The sequence below is a fragment of the Barbus barbus genome (genome assembly GCF_936440315.1).
Source record: "Barbus barbus genome assembly, chromosome: 29".
In the NCBI taxonomy this organism is placed as follows: domain Eukaryota; kingdom Metazoa; phylum Chordata; class Actinopteri; order Cypriniformes; family Cyprinidae; genus Barbus; species Barbus barbus.
Genome location: NC_136757.1, coordinates 1,145,459 through 1,163,553, shown reverse-complemented (window position 1 = coordinate 1,163,553; position 18,095 = coordinate 1,145,459). Strand labels below are relative to the sequence as shown.

The window sequence follows — 18,095 nt, the reverse complement described above, 5'->3', positions numbered from 1 at the left end:
AAAACTTCATTCAGAAAAAAAGTCTTGAATTGACTTGAACTTTAAAGGGGACTCAAGCCTCTTTTTATTTGTGATATACCGTCTCAGTCTAATTTACACTCACACTGCTGTTTTAGGAAGACAAACTAATTAGAATATAATAATAACAATATAGTAGCTATATATTGTAAAACAATTGCACTGCAAAATAAATGAAAATGAATATTTCATAGGTCTATTATTTTTGCTTTACCCTGCAGAAGGGAAATTACAATACTTCTTTCCTAGTTTCTACTCTTGAAAGAGAGATGTTGAATCTGGACCGCAGTAGCGTTACTCATTTAAACCGCTAGCTGTCTGCCATTAATACGGCACTTTTCTAAGATTTTATTTTGAAGGACAACTCCAGCTTCAGTGAAAACAGGCTTACAAAAACACATCTCACTACAAATCTAGTGAATTGCTGTAATCATCTGCCGTGAAAATAAAGCCGAACCGGTGGCTGTCGTGTTCCTAAACGCTCGCTAAACTCAGCACGAGCAATAAAGGAGTTGACTGCATTCATTCAGTGTGAACGGAGCCGTTCTGAGACGCAGAAAACACCGGATCACCGGCTGATCGTCTGAATGAAGTGTGTGCTTTACTCTGAAACGCAGCAAAAACAGACTTGATGAGAGATACTGTGCCAAAACATAATGGCCCAAAACAAAGATATTTTAAAAAATACACTTTTTATCCAGAAGACCTATCATTTTATATCATCATGTGACCACGACAATATCAAGACAGTTTTGAGATCGCTATATTTATAATATCATTGCATCCCTACTGTTTAGATTGTAGTACTAAGACACTACAATACAGCAGTTTTGTCCTGATCCCTCAGAGCTTGTCCTGTGCTTCTATGAGTTCTCCACACTACAGTATTACTCAACGTTTAGGCCCTTTTTCGGGGACAAAATGAGCTGAACAAAGCATGGATGGATGGTAATATTAAAGCAATCAGTCTGCCATCATTTACTCTTAACGTCATTTCAAAGGTGAGATAAACATCAGCGATGCTTTGCCTAAAGCTAAGGATGTGATATATTCCTGTTTATGGTAGTCATTGGTGGCAGCGGGGTCAGAGTTCGCGTATGGTTGGTATCCCTCAGCATCTTCAGCAGGTTCATCGGGGTCATGAGTGTTTCACGCCTCAACCTGTACGCAGTGGGGCAGCGAAGGCCAGATCAGCCTTGCCCTACAGAAGGGGTCCAACTGCCATCTCTCATAAAGCCTTCTACACGCCGCACGATTTTAGCAATCCTATAAGATCATTGCAGATCACACTGTGCAACATTGGTCTAATAAACTTGTGTACCTGTACTTGTAGGATACGACGCATGTTACTATAGAAGAATAAAATGTCATCAGCGTGCGCTAGTGGTAAACAAAAAAGAGCAGGATTATTCACACTTTGGCAGTTGTAGTATGAGCTGAAAAAAAGTGGAATCGGCGAAAGAGGAAGGGATAAGAGCTTGAGGTAAGCAGTTTTAAAGAGGGCATAACACACAGTTTCACCCAATCTCGTGTTAATCTTGAGTACCTATAAAGTAGTATTGCATCCTGCATATCTCCAAAGAGGTTTTAGTTTTATCATATTTATAAAAGAAAGATACAGCGGAGCTAAAGAGTGACGAGCACTTGCGCTGATTGCCAACAAAACAGAGACATTTGATGCCGTTTCACTCAACGTCTGCAGTTCTGAATCATGACCGGTATCTTTTATAGCTGGGACTGCTCCATCTTTCAGTATCAAACGATGTACAAATCCAGCGTCGAACTGGGCCTTGTTTATAAAACGTTTGTCAGCAAACACACTTGAGAAACTCCGTTGCTGCCCAGAAAAACAAACTGTATCCACTGTTTATGTAACGCTGGGTTCTTTGGGAAGCTGAACAAGGTTATCTTTCCCTTACAAACAAAACACACTTCTTTGGAGACATTCTTCCCAAGTGAGTCCCGTGCAGTGCAGCCGGATGAAGCACGTTGATGAGCTGCTCTGGCTCTGGTCGATGCGTGTATGGGCGCACTCTTCCAGGAGAAGTGCTCATACAAGAAGTTCCACCCTTCATGACGTCACAAAGAGCCATGCTCGAAAAAAAAAAAACTTTCTGAAACTTGAACGAAACCGGAAGGAGTGTAGTTAGCACAGAAATTCTCCGTTCTACATCCAAATAATTTTTTGAAACATTGGCCATTTTAGCATGAGAATCCAACTCTTTAACAACGTAAATAACTCAACATGCATGAAATTGCATTAGACCCCCCCTTTAAGTTTTAGCTCCATGTCGGGTTGTAAACGTGGGTCGTAGCAGCAAACACTGTGCGATGATAATGCTGAATTTCTGACACTGTCAGAAAATTATTGCAGGCTGTCTTTGTTAGCAAGACCATGTCAAAGGGCGTCTTTGAACTTCTCTCACTGTACAACACAGGAGCACCGATTAGGAGCCATGATCATAGAAATCTCGATTGTTTCATGATGCCCATCTTTTGTCTGGACAGCTGGAAATCGTGCATTGTGTCTCTGGCTTTAAACACAACCACCCTGAGCTAGTCTCTGCTGCCGCTGCCATCTCCCCGGTGGCCTTTCTCAGGCGTTTAGTTTCTAACCCATGCTTCTGTGGCTGCATGCCATCCTTTAGTAGAAGCCTCGTCGATCAGATCTTGATACTTAGCTTTCTTCAGCTCATGAGAGATGGCTAGCCTGTCCTCACAGTGAGCTCAACTACCAAGATGGTTTTTGTGCTCCTGGACAGAAGAACCATGTCTGGTCGAAGTGTAGTCACTACCACCTCCTCTGGGTAGACAAGCTTCTTTTTGAGGTCAAGATGCTTGATACAGAATAAAGGGCGGGGTACTGTCAGTTCTTCTTAACTTTGGAATCTTGTCTCCTTGCTTTAGGAAACTGACGACTCAGGGAGGTGGTGCCTGATATTTATTGGCTTTTGACCCTCTGACAATTTCAACATGAACCTTGTCAGGTCTCCGTCTGTAGCGGCCTTCTCCCACTGCCTTGGGACATCTTGCTTCCAGGATGGATCCTCGTCCTGGCCCCAGATATTTAGGTTGGTTGGAGTTTGAAATAGGTCAGCTGCAGCATGCAAGAAGAAGGTCAGTTTGCCTTGGTCAGCACTCCAGAGCTCCTTCCAGGACAGCGAATGCTCGAGTGCCATTGCCACTAGGCAAACCCTATTGCTCTTAGAAGCCGGTCTTCTTCTGTAGCCTCTGGGACTCTCTGCAATACATGTGTCCTCCTGCCTTTGGCCTTTTGGTTTTTCAGTTTCCCAGTCCCAGTCATCCTTGGCAGACCATGCCAATGATTTCCTGATGTTTCCAGTACGATTGATTCTGCTTCCCTCACTGCCTTGTGTGGCTTCCACTTCATGCCACACTTGACAGTTGGTTTGGTTGGCTTGTCCATGTCGAACTTTCTCATCTTTAGACAGTGGTAGTGTGCTGACTGCCCTTGCCTTGGTGGCCTTGAATTCTTCCACCACCCATGAGACTGGTAAACAGAGCTCTGAGGTCTTCCTGTGCAGACTGACTGAGCTTAAGGTCGAGGAACACCCAGCCATCTCCACACAAATCTGCTAAACAGCCTCTCCATCGCTTCCGCCGGAGTCAAAGGGTAATAATATAGCAGGAATGGCCACTTAAACCTCACAAGCAGCTGGCTGTTGCCAATTTCCTTGAGCCAAATGGTCAATTGAGCTATGGTATCTTTAAGATTGGTGCTGTCCTTGAAGAGTGTAGTCACAGCACTGTCCCAGGCATCAAATTCCTTGTTCTTCAATAGTAGGAATCTTGGCCCCTTGAATATTGAAGATCTTCCTCAATGTCTTCAATATTTCAGGATACACAGGCCCCTAGACTTCCCTGGTTGAAAATGCACCCGATGAGGTGGCCATCTTCTCCAGTGAACCTAGGATCAGCTAAGGTTCCAGGGGCCTCATTTATAAAATGTTGCACAGAAACCATTCTAAAATTGATCTTACGATCATCTCTCAAATATGCATACGTGTGATTCATAAAATGAAATGAGATCTTTTCCACATCAGAGACAGTTTTTACAAATATGAGTGCTGGCGTGGATTTAAGCTGAGCGTACACACGCTTTATAAATGAGACCCCAGGATCGAACCTGTATGACTTTCTTCTCAGGAACATAATAAAATATATTTTAAACAATGAACATTGACACCAGTTGACTTCCATTGAAAATGAACAAAAAGACATTTCTAAAAGTATCTTTTTATAGTTTGGAATGACGTAAGGGCGACTAAATGATGACAGAATTTTTGGGTGAATTATTATTATTATTATTATAATTCATAAATATCATTAAGGGTGACCTGAGCTAACATTGGCTTGTATTAACCAAGTCAAATTATTGACCTTGACAAACAGTCACATGGGTTTTTCTTTACATGTTGGATGAATCACATGACTTTGGTCACCACGTACCATTTTAAAGTGTCAAGCAGTTTGAAGAAACAGTAAAGTGATTATGGCGAATTATCTTTACAATTTTTATGTTAGGACATTTGTATCATCTTGAAATTTTGACTGTGTGCATACTAGTCATTGTATGTATGAATTGCGTTTTTAATGTATTTTGTTAAGCATGACATCATTGATCCATTGATGATCCGTGTAAATGTAGTTTAGCAGGTACTCATTTAGTGTACTAAAACAGTGCTAAAACTGAGAAAACACTGCTCATGTAGCCAGTACAGGCGTATCATCATACATGAATAAAGTGTGAGTTACACACCTGAACGACATGCTGTGTAACCTCCTCGGTTTGTGTTTTCACAGCGGGGCCAGAGAAGGGCTTGTTTGATGACATGACGGATGACGAGGTGCTCGTGCTCCAGCAGATGTTCTTCGGCGTGGTGATCTGTGCTCTCGCTACTCTAGCCGCCAAAGGAGACATGGTCTTCACGGCCATCTTCATCGGAGGAGTGGCTGCCATGGCAGGATACTGGCTCTCAGAGAAGGGCGACCGCGTGCTGGATGGCTTTCTTAAAGGACGCTGATGGACTCCGACAGGGTGACGCCACAGAAACGTGAAGCTCTGGGTTTGGCGAGCGCCACGGCTCTGGGAATGCATGTCAATCAGGGACATTTGGAGTAGCAATAGCAGTGCTGCTGATTAAAGCGCTGTGGATGATGACGCTCGTTTATAACACTGTGTTTCAACAGTTCAACTGCTGCTGTATTTATGAGACTCCGCACGGTTAGTAATGGATATGTTTGGCCAAACCTCAAGAGACGTACTGTATGCAACCCATTCAGGTAGAGGTACTGTACATACCGGCATTCCCACTACATTATTGACAATTACGCCCATTTATACATGGATACTGTGTTCCTTTTTCAAATCCGTCAATGCATAAAACTATTTATTTTAAAGATTTCTGAAGTGACAAAGCTTGACAATGTTTTTGGCACAAAGGACGCTCCAGAAGTCTTGTTTGAAATGCTCCCAAATGCATGAATGCGTCACCGTCACAGAAGATGTCCAGTGTGTTCGCTCTCAAACCAGGACCATGTGATTGTGTGTGTGTGTGTGAGAGAGATAAAGTAGTGTCTTCAACATCAAAGGCAAAACAATTTCAACAGGGTTCCCACAATTTTTGATCAATGAATTTCCATTAACAAAGGATAAGCTTTTATTTTATATAGACCAGTGAACTTGTTCAGCAGATTCATTGACCTATAACAAATAAGGCATGACTGTGGCTTTCAATTTTACTCTTCACAACGCAAGCACAATTAGAAAATGTGTAGGCCTAGTCATTATTGAGATTTTACTCACTTTTTTTTCTAAATATCACAACCAGGAAAACACTGAAACCACAATTTTAAAGCTAGCTGATTTTCTCTGGCTGTGGGAACCCTGTTTTAAATATGCAATTGGTAGAATACAGTAATGAATGTGATTTACTGTTTAGCTGAGTGTACTGTACCTGCAGATTCAGCACATGTGGCCTTCCAGTCATTTCTTTGACAGATGTTTTTAGTTTCAGCACAGGCGGCTTTTGTGTATTGATCATATCTGCATGCTTTAACTTCTGCTTTAAATGAAAATGCGGAAATATTTCATCACAGATTTTATTTGTCTTGTTTGTAATATTTATTTTTTGTCCAGTGTGAATATGCCCTATAATGATAGACAGCGGAGATGTGGGCATAACCTCTGCCAGCCTTAATGTGAATTATGCTTCGAGTAGTTTTATCACCTGTTGTTAGGATGGAAGACATTGATTTAATTAAAAACCTATTTAATTGACTTGCTTTTCTCATGAATAACTAGTGACACAGAACTCTACAATAGAAACCATTTGAAACTACTTGTTTTCAGGAGAAAGATAGCGGCTGATCTCACTGATTCACATATGCTACTGCAGACATTATGATTTATTAAAATCCTGGTTTTTCCAGAGCCAGGCGTGATAGTCGTTGAGCTTGTGGTCGTCTGGAGTGACCTGCAGGACACACACACACACACACACACACACACATCCAGCTACTGCAGAGAGCATAACTGGTGTAGTGTAGTGTTTGTACCTCTCTCCACTCCTCCACACAGAAGATACGGTACGAGTCTTGCCGTATTTACCGATGCCGTGGAGCTCAATGGGATTTATTCAGATACTCATCTGATGAACAAGACAATGTCACACAATCATGAGACGTCCACTGCACTGAATAACAATCTCAACTACGGCTATTTTATATCAGCAGCATAATCATTGAGGATATATATTGTGACTGTGATTTCCTCCAGCACTACGTGTAAGCACCACAGTCTTTATATTGGCTGAAACTAACAGTTTATTCAAATCATTATGATTTTCAGCTGAACTTATGGTTTATGCAAGTCAACAGATGCTGTAACTTTGAGTCAAATAAGCATGTACAGAAAACACTAGATGAATGTGGCTCCTGATGCTATATTGAGGTCTTATGAAGTGAAACGACTGGTCTGTGCAAAACAAGCTGTAATCTGTTGTTGCTTGCTTCATAAGAGCTCAATAGACATAAGCATGCGTGACCAAAATAAAGCATGCGCTGTATAAGTTCAAGACAGCTCATTTGCATACAGACATGGTAGACATCTGTTAATGCACAATTACCATTTTGGATAGACACACTTCACTGCATAAGATTTCTATTCAAACTGAAAGCATAAGTCTAGGCTATCTGCTGCTGTTTTCAAAACTGAGACCCAGAAACCCGCCAAAATAAAAGCTTGCTGATTTAAAGTTTGAAAATGATGAAAATTCACCATTCAAGTAAATATTAGTATTTTATTTTTAAGTTTACTATCAAATAATTTTATTTGTATTTAATACTCCTATTTTATTTTAAAATATAATAGTATTATCACACTTTTTTGTGATCATTTTATTTAAAATTAACAAATTAAATTATTTTAAATTAAACTTTATTTGATTAAAAAAAACAATAAAATGCAATATCATCCCTACTGTTAATTAATTTTTTATAGTTATATTTAATGGGTCACACTGTGTGCAGTGTAAGGGCCTGTTGTGCATGTGCACGGTTTCAGCTAAACATCTTCTTTACTGCTCTACTAAAGAAACAAGTCACCTATATCTTGGCCTGAGGGTGAGTGCATTAAGAGCAAATGCTGATTTTGGCTTTAGAAGCGTTCCTGATGGAATCTGCTGTATTGGCTGTACACACAGGAGAAGCAGATGAGTGTTTTGGCATGGAGCGTGCTGAGACCCAGCGGCTGCAGAAGGACAGACAGCAGTCTCCAGACCTCTGCGCTCGGATAGCGCTGGAAAAACTCCCACAGCACCGGGATCACCATCTTACCTGCAAACACACAGCTACACATCCACAATATGTCTCTTACCGGGCAGCAGTGTTCATCTTGATAGCAAATTTTGATTTAGTTTTAGTCATTCCTCCGGTTTCACAGACCAGGCTTAAGCCTAGTCCCAGACTAAAGCACATTTATAAAAATGACTTAAATGTCCTAATTGAACTATGGCCTAATCCTGGTTTAGTCTAATCCCTGTCTGTGAAACCAGGCCATAGTCTTTTAACTAAAATGCCATTTAGTTTTAGTCTTATTTTAGTCATCTGAATAGTTTTAGTCGACTACGGCCTGGTTTCAAAGACAGGGTTTAGGTTAAAACAGGATTAGGCAGTAGTTCAATTAGGACATTTAAGTACTTTTTATAAACATGCCTTTGAAAAAAACAATACTTATGTGTATCTTGAGACACAACAAAGGCACTTATATATTTTAAGATCAGTTAGTGCAAGTTTCTTTAAATTCAAACAGCTCAGATTTACATATTAGTCTGAGATTAGGCCTAAACCTTGTTTGTGAAACCGGGGGTACGTATCATAAGACTTAAGTCGACTAAAATCTAATGGGTTTAGTTATAGTGTAATGCATTTAAGCATTTCTCAAAAATGTCCAAACTCATTATATAGGTTTGATATTAAGGTTTTATCTAGTGCTGTCAAACAATTAATCGCAATTAAATCGCATCCAAAATAATAGTTTTTGTGTACTGTGTTTATATTTATTATGTATATATAAATACACACACTTACAGAATGTTTTGAAAATATTTACATGTTTATACATTTACATTCTAATATTTTATATTATACATAAATATATTTAATATATAAACAACATATTTTTCTGAAATATATACATGCATGTGTTTGTATTTATATACACATAATAAATATACACAGCATACATATGTAAACAAAAACGTATTTTGGATGCGATTAATCATTGGACAGCACTAGTTTTATCATGATAGACAGTGATTTAACTGCACACAACATGGCTTTGGTTTAAAATGAAATCAAACCACTTATCATGAAGAGCAAGAACATGATATTTTTTTTCTCAGTGAAATACTAATAGTTATATAAGCTAATTATGCATTCTTTATTACAACTTGTTTACCATATTCTTCATTCTTTCAAGCGGACATATTTCTATAAATAAATGAACATGAATCTTTATTAGGGCTACTAAAGTGATTCAGTCAAGAGAGTGATTTTCTTTCTTCTGTTGTGTGATTAACATCAATGGCTCGGACAATAGCAACTAAATTAGGCTGCTGTCCGGATACACAGATGTAGGGCTGGGTATTGATTCAGATGTTTTGATTTCATTTCCAAACTTGTTTTGTCAATGAATTCAACTACTTGTATATTGGATCCTTTCCCTACTACTGTATTGAAAAACTGTTTGTCTGTTATTGTACCCCACATTACTGCTATTGTCAATGCCTCACTCAGTGAAGGGATTGTTTCACCTGCTTTAAAAATGGCAGCAGTTACACCGGGTCTAAAAAAGCCTGAGTGATATTGCTGTGATGTCTAATTATCGGCCAATTTCTAATTTACCATTCCTGGCAAAAGTCCTTGAGCGAGTGGTTGTTAGCCAACTCCAAACTCATCTTTACACAAACAGCCTACTGGAGCCTTTTCAATCTGGGTTTAGGTCTGGACACAGCACGGAGACTGCTTTAGTTAGGGTCTTAAATGACCTTCTTATTATAGCCGATTCTGGGGCTTGTGGCATTTTGGTTCTGTTAGATCTTAGTGCTGCATTCGATACGATATGTCACAGCATATTATTGGACAGACTACATAGATGGATTGGTCTTTCTGGAACTGTGTGGAACTGGTTTAAATCGTATCTTTCACAACGTTCTCAGTTTGTTTACCTGGGTACTAACAGATCTCAGACTGTGCCTTTGTGTCAGGGTGTCCCTCAGGGGTCAGTTCTGGGTCCTGTTTTATTTAGTGTTTACATGCTACCTCTTGGACAGATTATTCAGAAGTACGGCCTGGGTTATCATTGTTATGTGGACGACACCCAGATTTATTTTATCACTCAGCCTGATTCCACTACTTCCTCTTTGACTCTTTCTGCCTGTTTGTTGGAAATCAAAGCATGGATGAAACACAACTTTCTAAAGCTAAATGGTTCTAAAACCGAAATGTTATTAATCGGCACTCCATCTAATGTTAATAAATGCAGTAATTTTAAACTTTCAGTTGGCAATACTCAAATATCTCCTCATGCCCAGGTGCGTAATTTAGGCGTTATTTTTGATGCTTTTTTTTTTTTACTTTTAATTCTCATTTCAAAAACATAACTAAAGTTGCTTTTTTCCATCTTCGTAACATTGCTCGCATTAGACCCTTTCTTTCCAGGCCTGATGCTGAGAGGCTAATTCATGCCTTCATCACATCACGGCTTGATTATTGTAATTCTCTCTTTGGGGGTTTACCAGCAAGTTCTGTTAAGAGAATGCAATATATACAAAACTCAGCTGTGCGAGTTTTGACTTATACATCTGCACACCATCACATTACCCCAGTGCTCCAGCAAATTCATTGGCTCCCAGTTCAATCACGTATTGATTTTAAAACTCTGATTTTAACCTATAAAGCTGTGCATGGGGTGGCTCCAGATTACATCTGTGATTTGGTCACTCTTTCTCCTCCTCGCTCTCTTCGCTCTGCTGGTTGTCTCTCCTTGTATCAGCCTCGTTGTAAATTAAAAACCATGGGGTGGGGGGATTTTTCTTATAACGGGCCTAAGCTATGGAACGCATTACCTGCGTTCATTAGGAATGCGGCTTCCTTGGATTGTTTCAAGAAACTTCTTAAGACGCATCTTTTTAGTAAAGCTTTTAATTTGTGATTATTTACTGTGATTTTATTTTGATATTATGTAGTTTTAGTTGATTTGTTATTTTGTTTGTACGTGTTGTAGCGCTTTGAGTTTAAGAAAGGCGCATTACAAATAAAATGTATTATTATTATTATTATTATATAGTTTTAATACAAAAGCTATTGATATTTCTAAGAAATGAACAGTAAAGTTACAAATAGTGAATAGAACCACAGGCCTGTATTTTAAACCTATTCTTTTTTTTGTATAGGGTCTTTTCTTAAACAATAATAGGGCCCTATAAAACGTTCTTCTTAATGTTTCTGGTAATCAGATGAAGGCATTAAATATTAATTTAATTTATCCTAATCAAAAATTAAACCTTTTTATTTTTTGGCAAACAAAGTGTTGCACAGTTTACTGTTAAAGGTTTACTGTTCAAATGAAAAAGAAAACAAATGGGATTATTCCTTTAAAGATAAAGATTTATTAATATTTAGTAGTAGTAGTATATTCTGACAGTTTCTTAACATTAAACTAAACTTTTATTTTGACGGGTTGCTGTGAGAAACTTGAAACTTCCATTGATTGACTGATTGATTTATTGATTGATTGATTGACTGATTGATTGATTGATTGATTGATTGATTGATTGATTGACTGATTGATTGATTGATTGATTGATTGATTGATTGATTGGTTGGTTGATTGACAGATTGATTGATTGACTGATTGATTGATTGACTGATTGATTGATTGACTGATTGATTGATTGATTGATTGATTGATTGATTGATTGATTGATTGATTGATTGACAGATTGATTGATTGACTGATTGATTGATTGACTGATTGATTGATTGATTGATTGATTGATTGATTGATTGATTGCAGAAATCATGGCGCCTTATGCGTGATATCAGATGCTTCCACAGGTTTATAGCATTACTACAGCATTTCAGCTGAGCATTACGAATCCCGCGTATGGCTTTGTTCTTGGTTCTCATCAACAGTATCTCCATGATAAACACTGAATGAATTGCAGGCTTTCTGCTGTTACATCGCGCACGGTAAATAAGGATATCTCGTGGAGAAGACTAATCATAAGAATCACATTAATCAGATCTTGTTTTAAATGTGTGCTGAAATAAATACCGGAAAAGACCGATTCACGGCTTTTGCGAATCGAATCGACGTCATTAAAAAAAATTATTAATCGAAAAATTATTTTTTTTTGCACAGATGCAATGTACTGATGTATGTTCTCCCTACTGTTTACGTTCACATAACACACAACCGACTGTGTTTACGTGAATAATCATCAAAACGGACAATTCGACATCATTTTGTGTGCATTTCTCTGTTCATGAGATCTGAAAGAGTACTTGTGCGCTGTGTGAAAGACACTGTTCTGAATCCATCTCGAACCAAATCCTCCTCCCTAACATTTTCTTCTCGTTTTTATTCATTGACAAAAATGTCAATAGATTTTCATCAGTTTTTGTTATTGAAAACGAGTTTAGTTCTTTATCGTCTCACTTTCGTTGGTGAAAAAATATAATTAAGACAGAATGTGCACACACAGATGTTGAGTCTATAGTGAAACTTGTTCATTATTTCTCTCAACTGGACATCCACACCGAGCTCCTTACAGTGCGTTACGGGATAACCTTGTTTATGAAGGGCGATGCTGCCCTACAATTTGCTCAAATCTCTGTGTTCAGAGCGCAGCCATGAGAAGGACAGGTGTTGTGCATGTGCTGGTGTACCGCTGGTCTTGTTGAGGAAGATTGTGGCCACCAGAAGCCTCCAGGGGTCGTGAAACAGCGTCTCCTGCACCAGACTGAAGGGCGAGCGCAGCGGAGTTCACTTCCTGAAGGCCTTGCGCTTCGGAGGACTGAGAGCTGAGGAAGAACGCTTTTAAACTCATCGCCTTTGAGCGCTATAAATGTGCGTACCTAACTAGACACGCTGTAACGAACCGTGTGTCCACGCCACGCTAACAGTGAAAGTGCTGGACGATGCACTACAACTACAACCAGATCATTTCATTTAGGTCTGTTAGTTCAGCTTCACAAAAGCAAACAGACTTGTGTAATTTCAGTGTATTTACATGACATTGAGTCCGACTGAATCAGACTTGTATTGAATGGAGGGAAACACTGCTCTCATCACGTCAGGCCTGGTTAAAACCCGTCACCTATCCTCATTCCTTCCACTGAAGTATGGACTCGTCTTCCGTTTCTCTGCTAATAACTTCAGCCCTAAAAACAAAAACATTACAGATGAAAAACACAACCATTCACAAGTTCAAAAACCATTTTCAGACATTTTCAGACATTTTCAGGTGATTAAATGACTTTTGATTTGCATGACTATTATTAAAGCTAGACACTAGATCATATTTCAGTTCAGTGCTGTATGAAACCCAAACAAACAATTCTCACTAAACTCCTATGAATTCCTTAAAAGCTTGATCGTTGACTCCAAAATGAAAATTAGCCCATGTTTCATCCTAGGTGTATATGACTTTCTTCTTTCAAACGAATCCTATTTAATACCAAAAATACTCAATACTCAAAATGACCTGAATCAGTTTCTTTCTTCTGCTGAACATGCATGATATTTTGAAGAATGTGCGTAACCAAACAGTTGCTGGTCCTCAGTGTATTTTTCCCCTGCTATCAAAGTCAGTGTGGACCAGCAACTGTTTGGTTACGCACATTCTTCAAAATATCATGCATGTTCAGCACATGAAAGAAATTAATAGAGGTTTGGGACAGCATGTGAGTGAGTAAATAATGACAGAAATTACATTTTCGGGTGAACTATCCCTTTAATGACAGTCGACAGCATGTTTAGTGTCCTGTCCCTTTAAGAGCTGCACGCATCTAATATACAGTTTTTCTCTCATCTTTACTTTCATTTTATACATAACCAACTGAGTCTGTATGTAAACCTTGTGTGTTTTGACAGTATTAGCGCAAAAGATAAGTTAGTTGAGTAATCAGGCGCTCTTAGACAGGCTTTTTAGTGCGCGTGCTTCAGGTGTATGCGCTCAGAAAAAGTGCACGTTTAACATTTAACCAGCAAGGTTAAACATTAACACTTTATCGTCCATGACCAAAAATCGTCATATGACGCTAATCTGCGGTGATTTGATTTAATTTAAAGCAGTGTTTGTGAGGGCAGTGTTACTTTGTGTACAGCCTTACCGGGGAAACTGCTCCAAAAGCGCCACCTAGTGGCAAATAATTAATTAGCATTTTCATTGAGTCCAAAGCGAAAAGATCAACAAGTGGGCGTGAAATATGCTAATGATTCATGTTAATGTCAACATGAAACAGCTTGGGATTGGTTTTAAAAACGACTCGTTTCAATGATTCAGAGTCGACTCTTTTGAGAGACAGTATCTTTATACACGGAGCACTTTCAGACTTAAAACTTTGCAGGATGTTTTCATTCACAGAGCTGTGTTACACACTGCATGAAGGGTCATTTTCAATTAACCATAATAGGGGCACTTTAAGGATGTTCAGATATTTGTATTGAAAAATAAAAATACTGAGAAAGATATAGTTTTTTTTTGCAGTGCATGCGACATTTAATGCCATGACTTTGACTTTTTAAGACTTTTTACTTTTATTTAAAACCTTAAAATGTGGAAGTCAGAATTGAGCCTTTTAAGCCTTTCTAAGAGCCACAGGCCTGGTTTCACAGACTAAACCAGGATTAGGCCATAGTTCAATTAGGACATTTAAGTCATTTTTTTTAAACATGCTTATGCTGGGTACACACTAAAAGATTTTTAAAATCTTATAAGATCTTCAAAATGTGAGATACCACAAGTATGAGGACAAAAAAGATAGCACACCACACACCAACAGATTTTCACCCAGAGTGCCGACTGTGAACAATCTCTGGAGACTTCAGAATAAACAATATATGTTTTTTATTGCAATTTTAGAACAAAGAACATACAAGGGCAATAACATATAAATTACATCAAATACAATAATAAACAAAAAACAATAAAAATATATATACACAAATTAAATAAATAAATAAAGCAAAAGAAATAAGAAAATTACATTTCCTTAAAACTATTCTTTTAATAATTTGTAATTATTTGTACTTGTTTAAGGCTTTGAAGTACTGGCAAAGTCCCAGTCTTTGGTAATGGCAGGAAGAATTGCGATGATAGTGTCCAAATCCTTTTGTGCTACGCCAGGACTGCGTTTTTTATGCTTCCATCTTCTGTCGCTTTCTGATTGGATTCTGTTCTATCTTTATGTTGTGGGCTGGTTGCTAGGCTGTTGTTAGGTGGTTTCTAGGGTGATTTTCAGTCCTCATGACTTGAAGGCCTCCCACAATATTAAACAGGCAGATATTTTCTCTGATAATTCTACATTAAAACACTGCTGCTTGTTTTTATGAATTTTTTTTTTTTTTGTGATTTTCCAAGACTCAACATACAGATTCGGTATGTTCTTCAGTAAAACGTTCATGTTTTAAGTCGGGCTGCCTGCAGACTTCAGATCTTCTGTTCAAACATCATCTGATCGGATTGGATCGAATCTTGAAAATGGGTTGTTTAAAAGAAAAAAAGGATTCTGAATTCAGATTAGATCACAAAATCCAATCTCGGTTTGATCTGGATAATTAAATCCTCAATTTGTGTTAAAACGGTTTTAGAAAGAAAAAAGAAGATTCTGATCCCAGCAGAAGGGTGGATTCTAGGAGCAAAAATTTACTAAAACTTTAAAACTGGTTCAAAAATACAACATTTGTAACATGTAATATATCCCCACATCTCTAAACAGCAAACAAAAATGTTACATTTACTGTAAAGTTTACTGATTGTAAACTACAATCATCAGAGATGGAGAAGTAGTTATTTGTGTAAATACAATGCAAAACATTGGCTTTTCCCCATCATCGTGTCCCTTGAGGGGCTTTTTTTCTGCACAAAAGTAAAATGGGTTTCCTGATCCAGCATAACATGGGATTTCCAAATCCAGATGATTGTGATCCAGATGAAAGTTTTTGAACAACTGGCCCCAGGTGTTTGATGAGATCCAGAACACCTGTGAAATCACCTCAGACCGCCGCATAAACTGTGTTCAAACACAGATCATCACAGTCTAAAACACAAGAAGATCTCAGAGGAACCTGAAGGGCTTCTCACTGCAGAAGCTCAGAAACGCGCTGGGGTTTGAACACTTCTGCTCTGTCGACACCTAGTGCTTCAGAGGATAATAACTCTTTTTAAAACAAAAATATAAAACAAACGAAAATTCATACAGTGTTTTACGAAAATAAAGAATCCCAAACCAATGTTTTCTTATTTTTAATATATTAACTGTGATAATATATATATATATAATAATAATTCACAGAACTCTGAAGGAGTAATTCAGATAACACTGAACAAGTTAGAGTTAAACCCTTGAAGATTTACGGGACATTTCTGTTGTTGTTCTTAACTTTAAGGTCCAGCTATATTACTTCAATTTGAATACAGTTCATACATTGTGTCATTTGCAAGATAAACCAAAAACAATATTTGAGATCATGCACTCCAGACAAATAGATTTTTCCAGGTAAAGTGGGCCCGTCCTGATTTATCAAAAATATCTTAATTAAAAACACATGATTTATTAACAAATATTATTAAACCAACATATTCAACAAACCCACATAACCTATGCTACGAGTAAAATTCATCAGTTCATTCAATTCATGTGTGTAATTCAAAACGACTGACAGTGATGCAATGCTTTATTTATCTTATAGAAAACAATTGAAGAAGATATTTTGCATGTTTGTGAAAGTAACTTTGCTTCATTTGTGAGCTCGTGGTCTATGTGACTGTGTATCGCCTCCAGAAGAAAGTACCAGAGATGGGAGATATCACATGAGACAGAGAATGTGTGTAAACTCATTAAAATCCTTATGTGTGCATGACTTTGCAACCCTGAGCACTCGGAAGAAGAGAAGTTCTTTTGAGAAACAGACTAGCAGGTGTTTTTCCACAATGAAAGATATTGCCATGGCGATTTTAAATTGCTTGTGTGCAAACACATACGAGCATCATCACTGTGTCTGTCACGTGACTCTGTTCCCCTCTCGGGCTTGAACTGATGGTAAAACTGAGGACATTATTAACTGTCTTTCTACAGAAACATCCACCTTTCTGTCCCTAGACTTTACAGAAATATTACAATTGAAATACATGTTAGGATTACACATTTTTTATATTTAAAAATGAAACCATATGTTATTTGAACAATTACACCTTCCTGAGCATCAATGTGGCATTATTATTATATTTTTATTAATTATATAGACTTCCAAGTACCACAAAAGTGCTCATCCCCACAGCCATGTACAGAGGAATAGTACTTTATTCTTTATCCTGAGGTCATAAACAGGGTTTTCTACCATTTAAAATACAAAAGTCTATTCATAACTATATGATGTAAATGGCATAAAAAAAACTAAATGCCAAATAAATATTATAAAATATATAATGAAAATAGTGGTCCCCTGGAGTTGTGTCACTGGTGTTGCCGTTTAACAAAAGTCTTTTATTTTGGAATAAAACAATTTAAAATTAAAATCACACTGATGACATCACTTGACTTCCTTCTTCCTATTTCCTGATGATCTATGAAAAAAGGCCCATGTTAGTCCCACTGTTTCTTTTCAGTTATCAGAAATTCTCTCATTTATCTCATGATTTCATATGAAGCTTTCAGTCGATGTCACTGGTATGAGCCGTTTATTGTTTTAATTCCTGTAAAAAACTAGAATATAAATGGATTCGACTAGAATTTAGTGAGCATACCATGACTGACAACATGTGGTTTGATATCTTGCAGCAGACATTCTGTAAAATGCATGTGTTACTGTCACCGGTGTTACTGCAAGTACGATTCGATTTCGATTAATCGCACAGCCCTATGAGGGATGTTAAACTAATGCCGAGTTCCTCAAAAGAAAGAACGCACTCAGTGAGGTAAACCCATTAACAGTCCACATGTTGATGGCATCATCAGTTTGTGATGGAGTGAACATGTAATTCATAACTGGAGCATAAGTCAGAAGAGTCCAGAAGTTCAGTGCAGTGGTGGAATTCTTTGACATATAAGGTGGGTTTTATTGTTAGAAGTACAGCTAGATATCAGTTTGCCAAAAGTTATGAAAAGGGACATTGTAGAAAAAAAAAAAGGGGGGGGGGCATACACTGAAGTGGTAAAAGAAATGTAGGAGTAGCCTACGCTTATATCAATAATGCCAAATCTGCCCCCTAATGATAGTGGAAGTAAATTACACCTCCCAAAGTCTTTCCTCAAATGAATTAGAAGTG

At 37.9% G+C, this 18,095-nt stretch overlaps 1 protein-coding gene and 1 pseudogene across 2 annotated transcripts in view; one reads left to right on the top strand and one right to left on the bottom strand.

Moving 5' to 3' along the window:
- creld1b (cysteine-rich with EGF-like domains 1b) overlaps window positions 1–6,318 on the top strand; it is a 17,636-nt gene extending 11,318 nt beyond the window's left edge. Inside the window, exon 11 of the mRNA XM_079385076.1 lies at window positions 4,843–6,318. Coding sequence (XP_079241202.1) covers window positions 4,843–5,063 — 221 coding nt within the window. The 3' untranslated portion in view covers window positions 5,064–6,318. The remainder of the gene's footprint in view (window positions 1–4,842) is intronic.
- Window positions 6,319–6,440: 122 nt separating this feature from the next.
- On the bottom strand, window positions 6,441–17,812 carry LOC306849920 (methyl-CpG-binding domain protein 4-like; annotated as a pseudogene). The gene is made up of 6 exons: window positions 17,737–17,812; window positions 12,924–12,987; window positions 12,493–12,627; window positions 7,741–7,875; window positions 6,598–6,673; window positions 6,441–6,515 (listed from the first exon to the last, which is right to left on the bottom strand). The product of its transcript is annotated as a methyl-CpG-binding domain protein 4-like (transcript).
- Window positions 17,813–18,095: the final 283 nt, after the last annotated feature.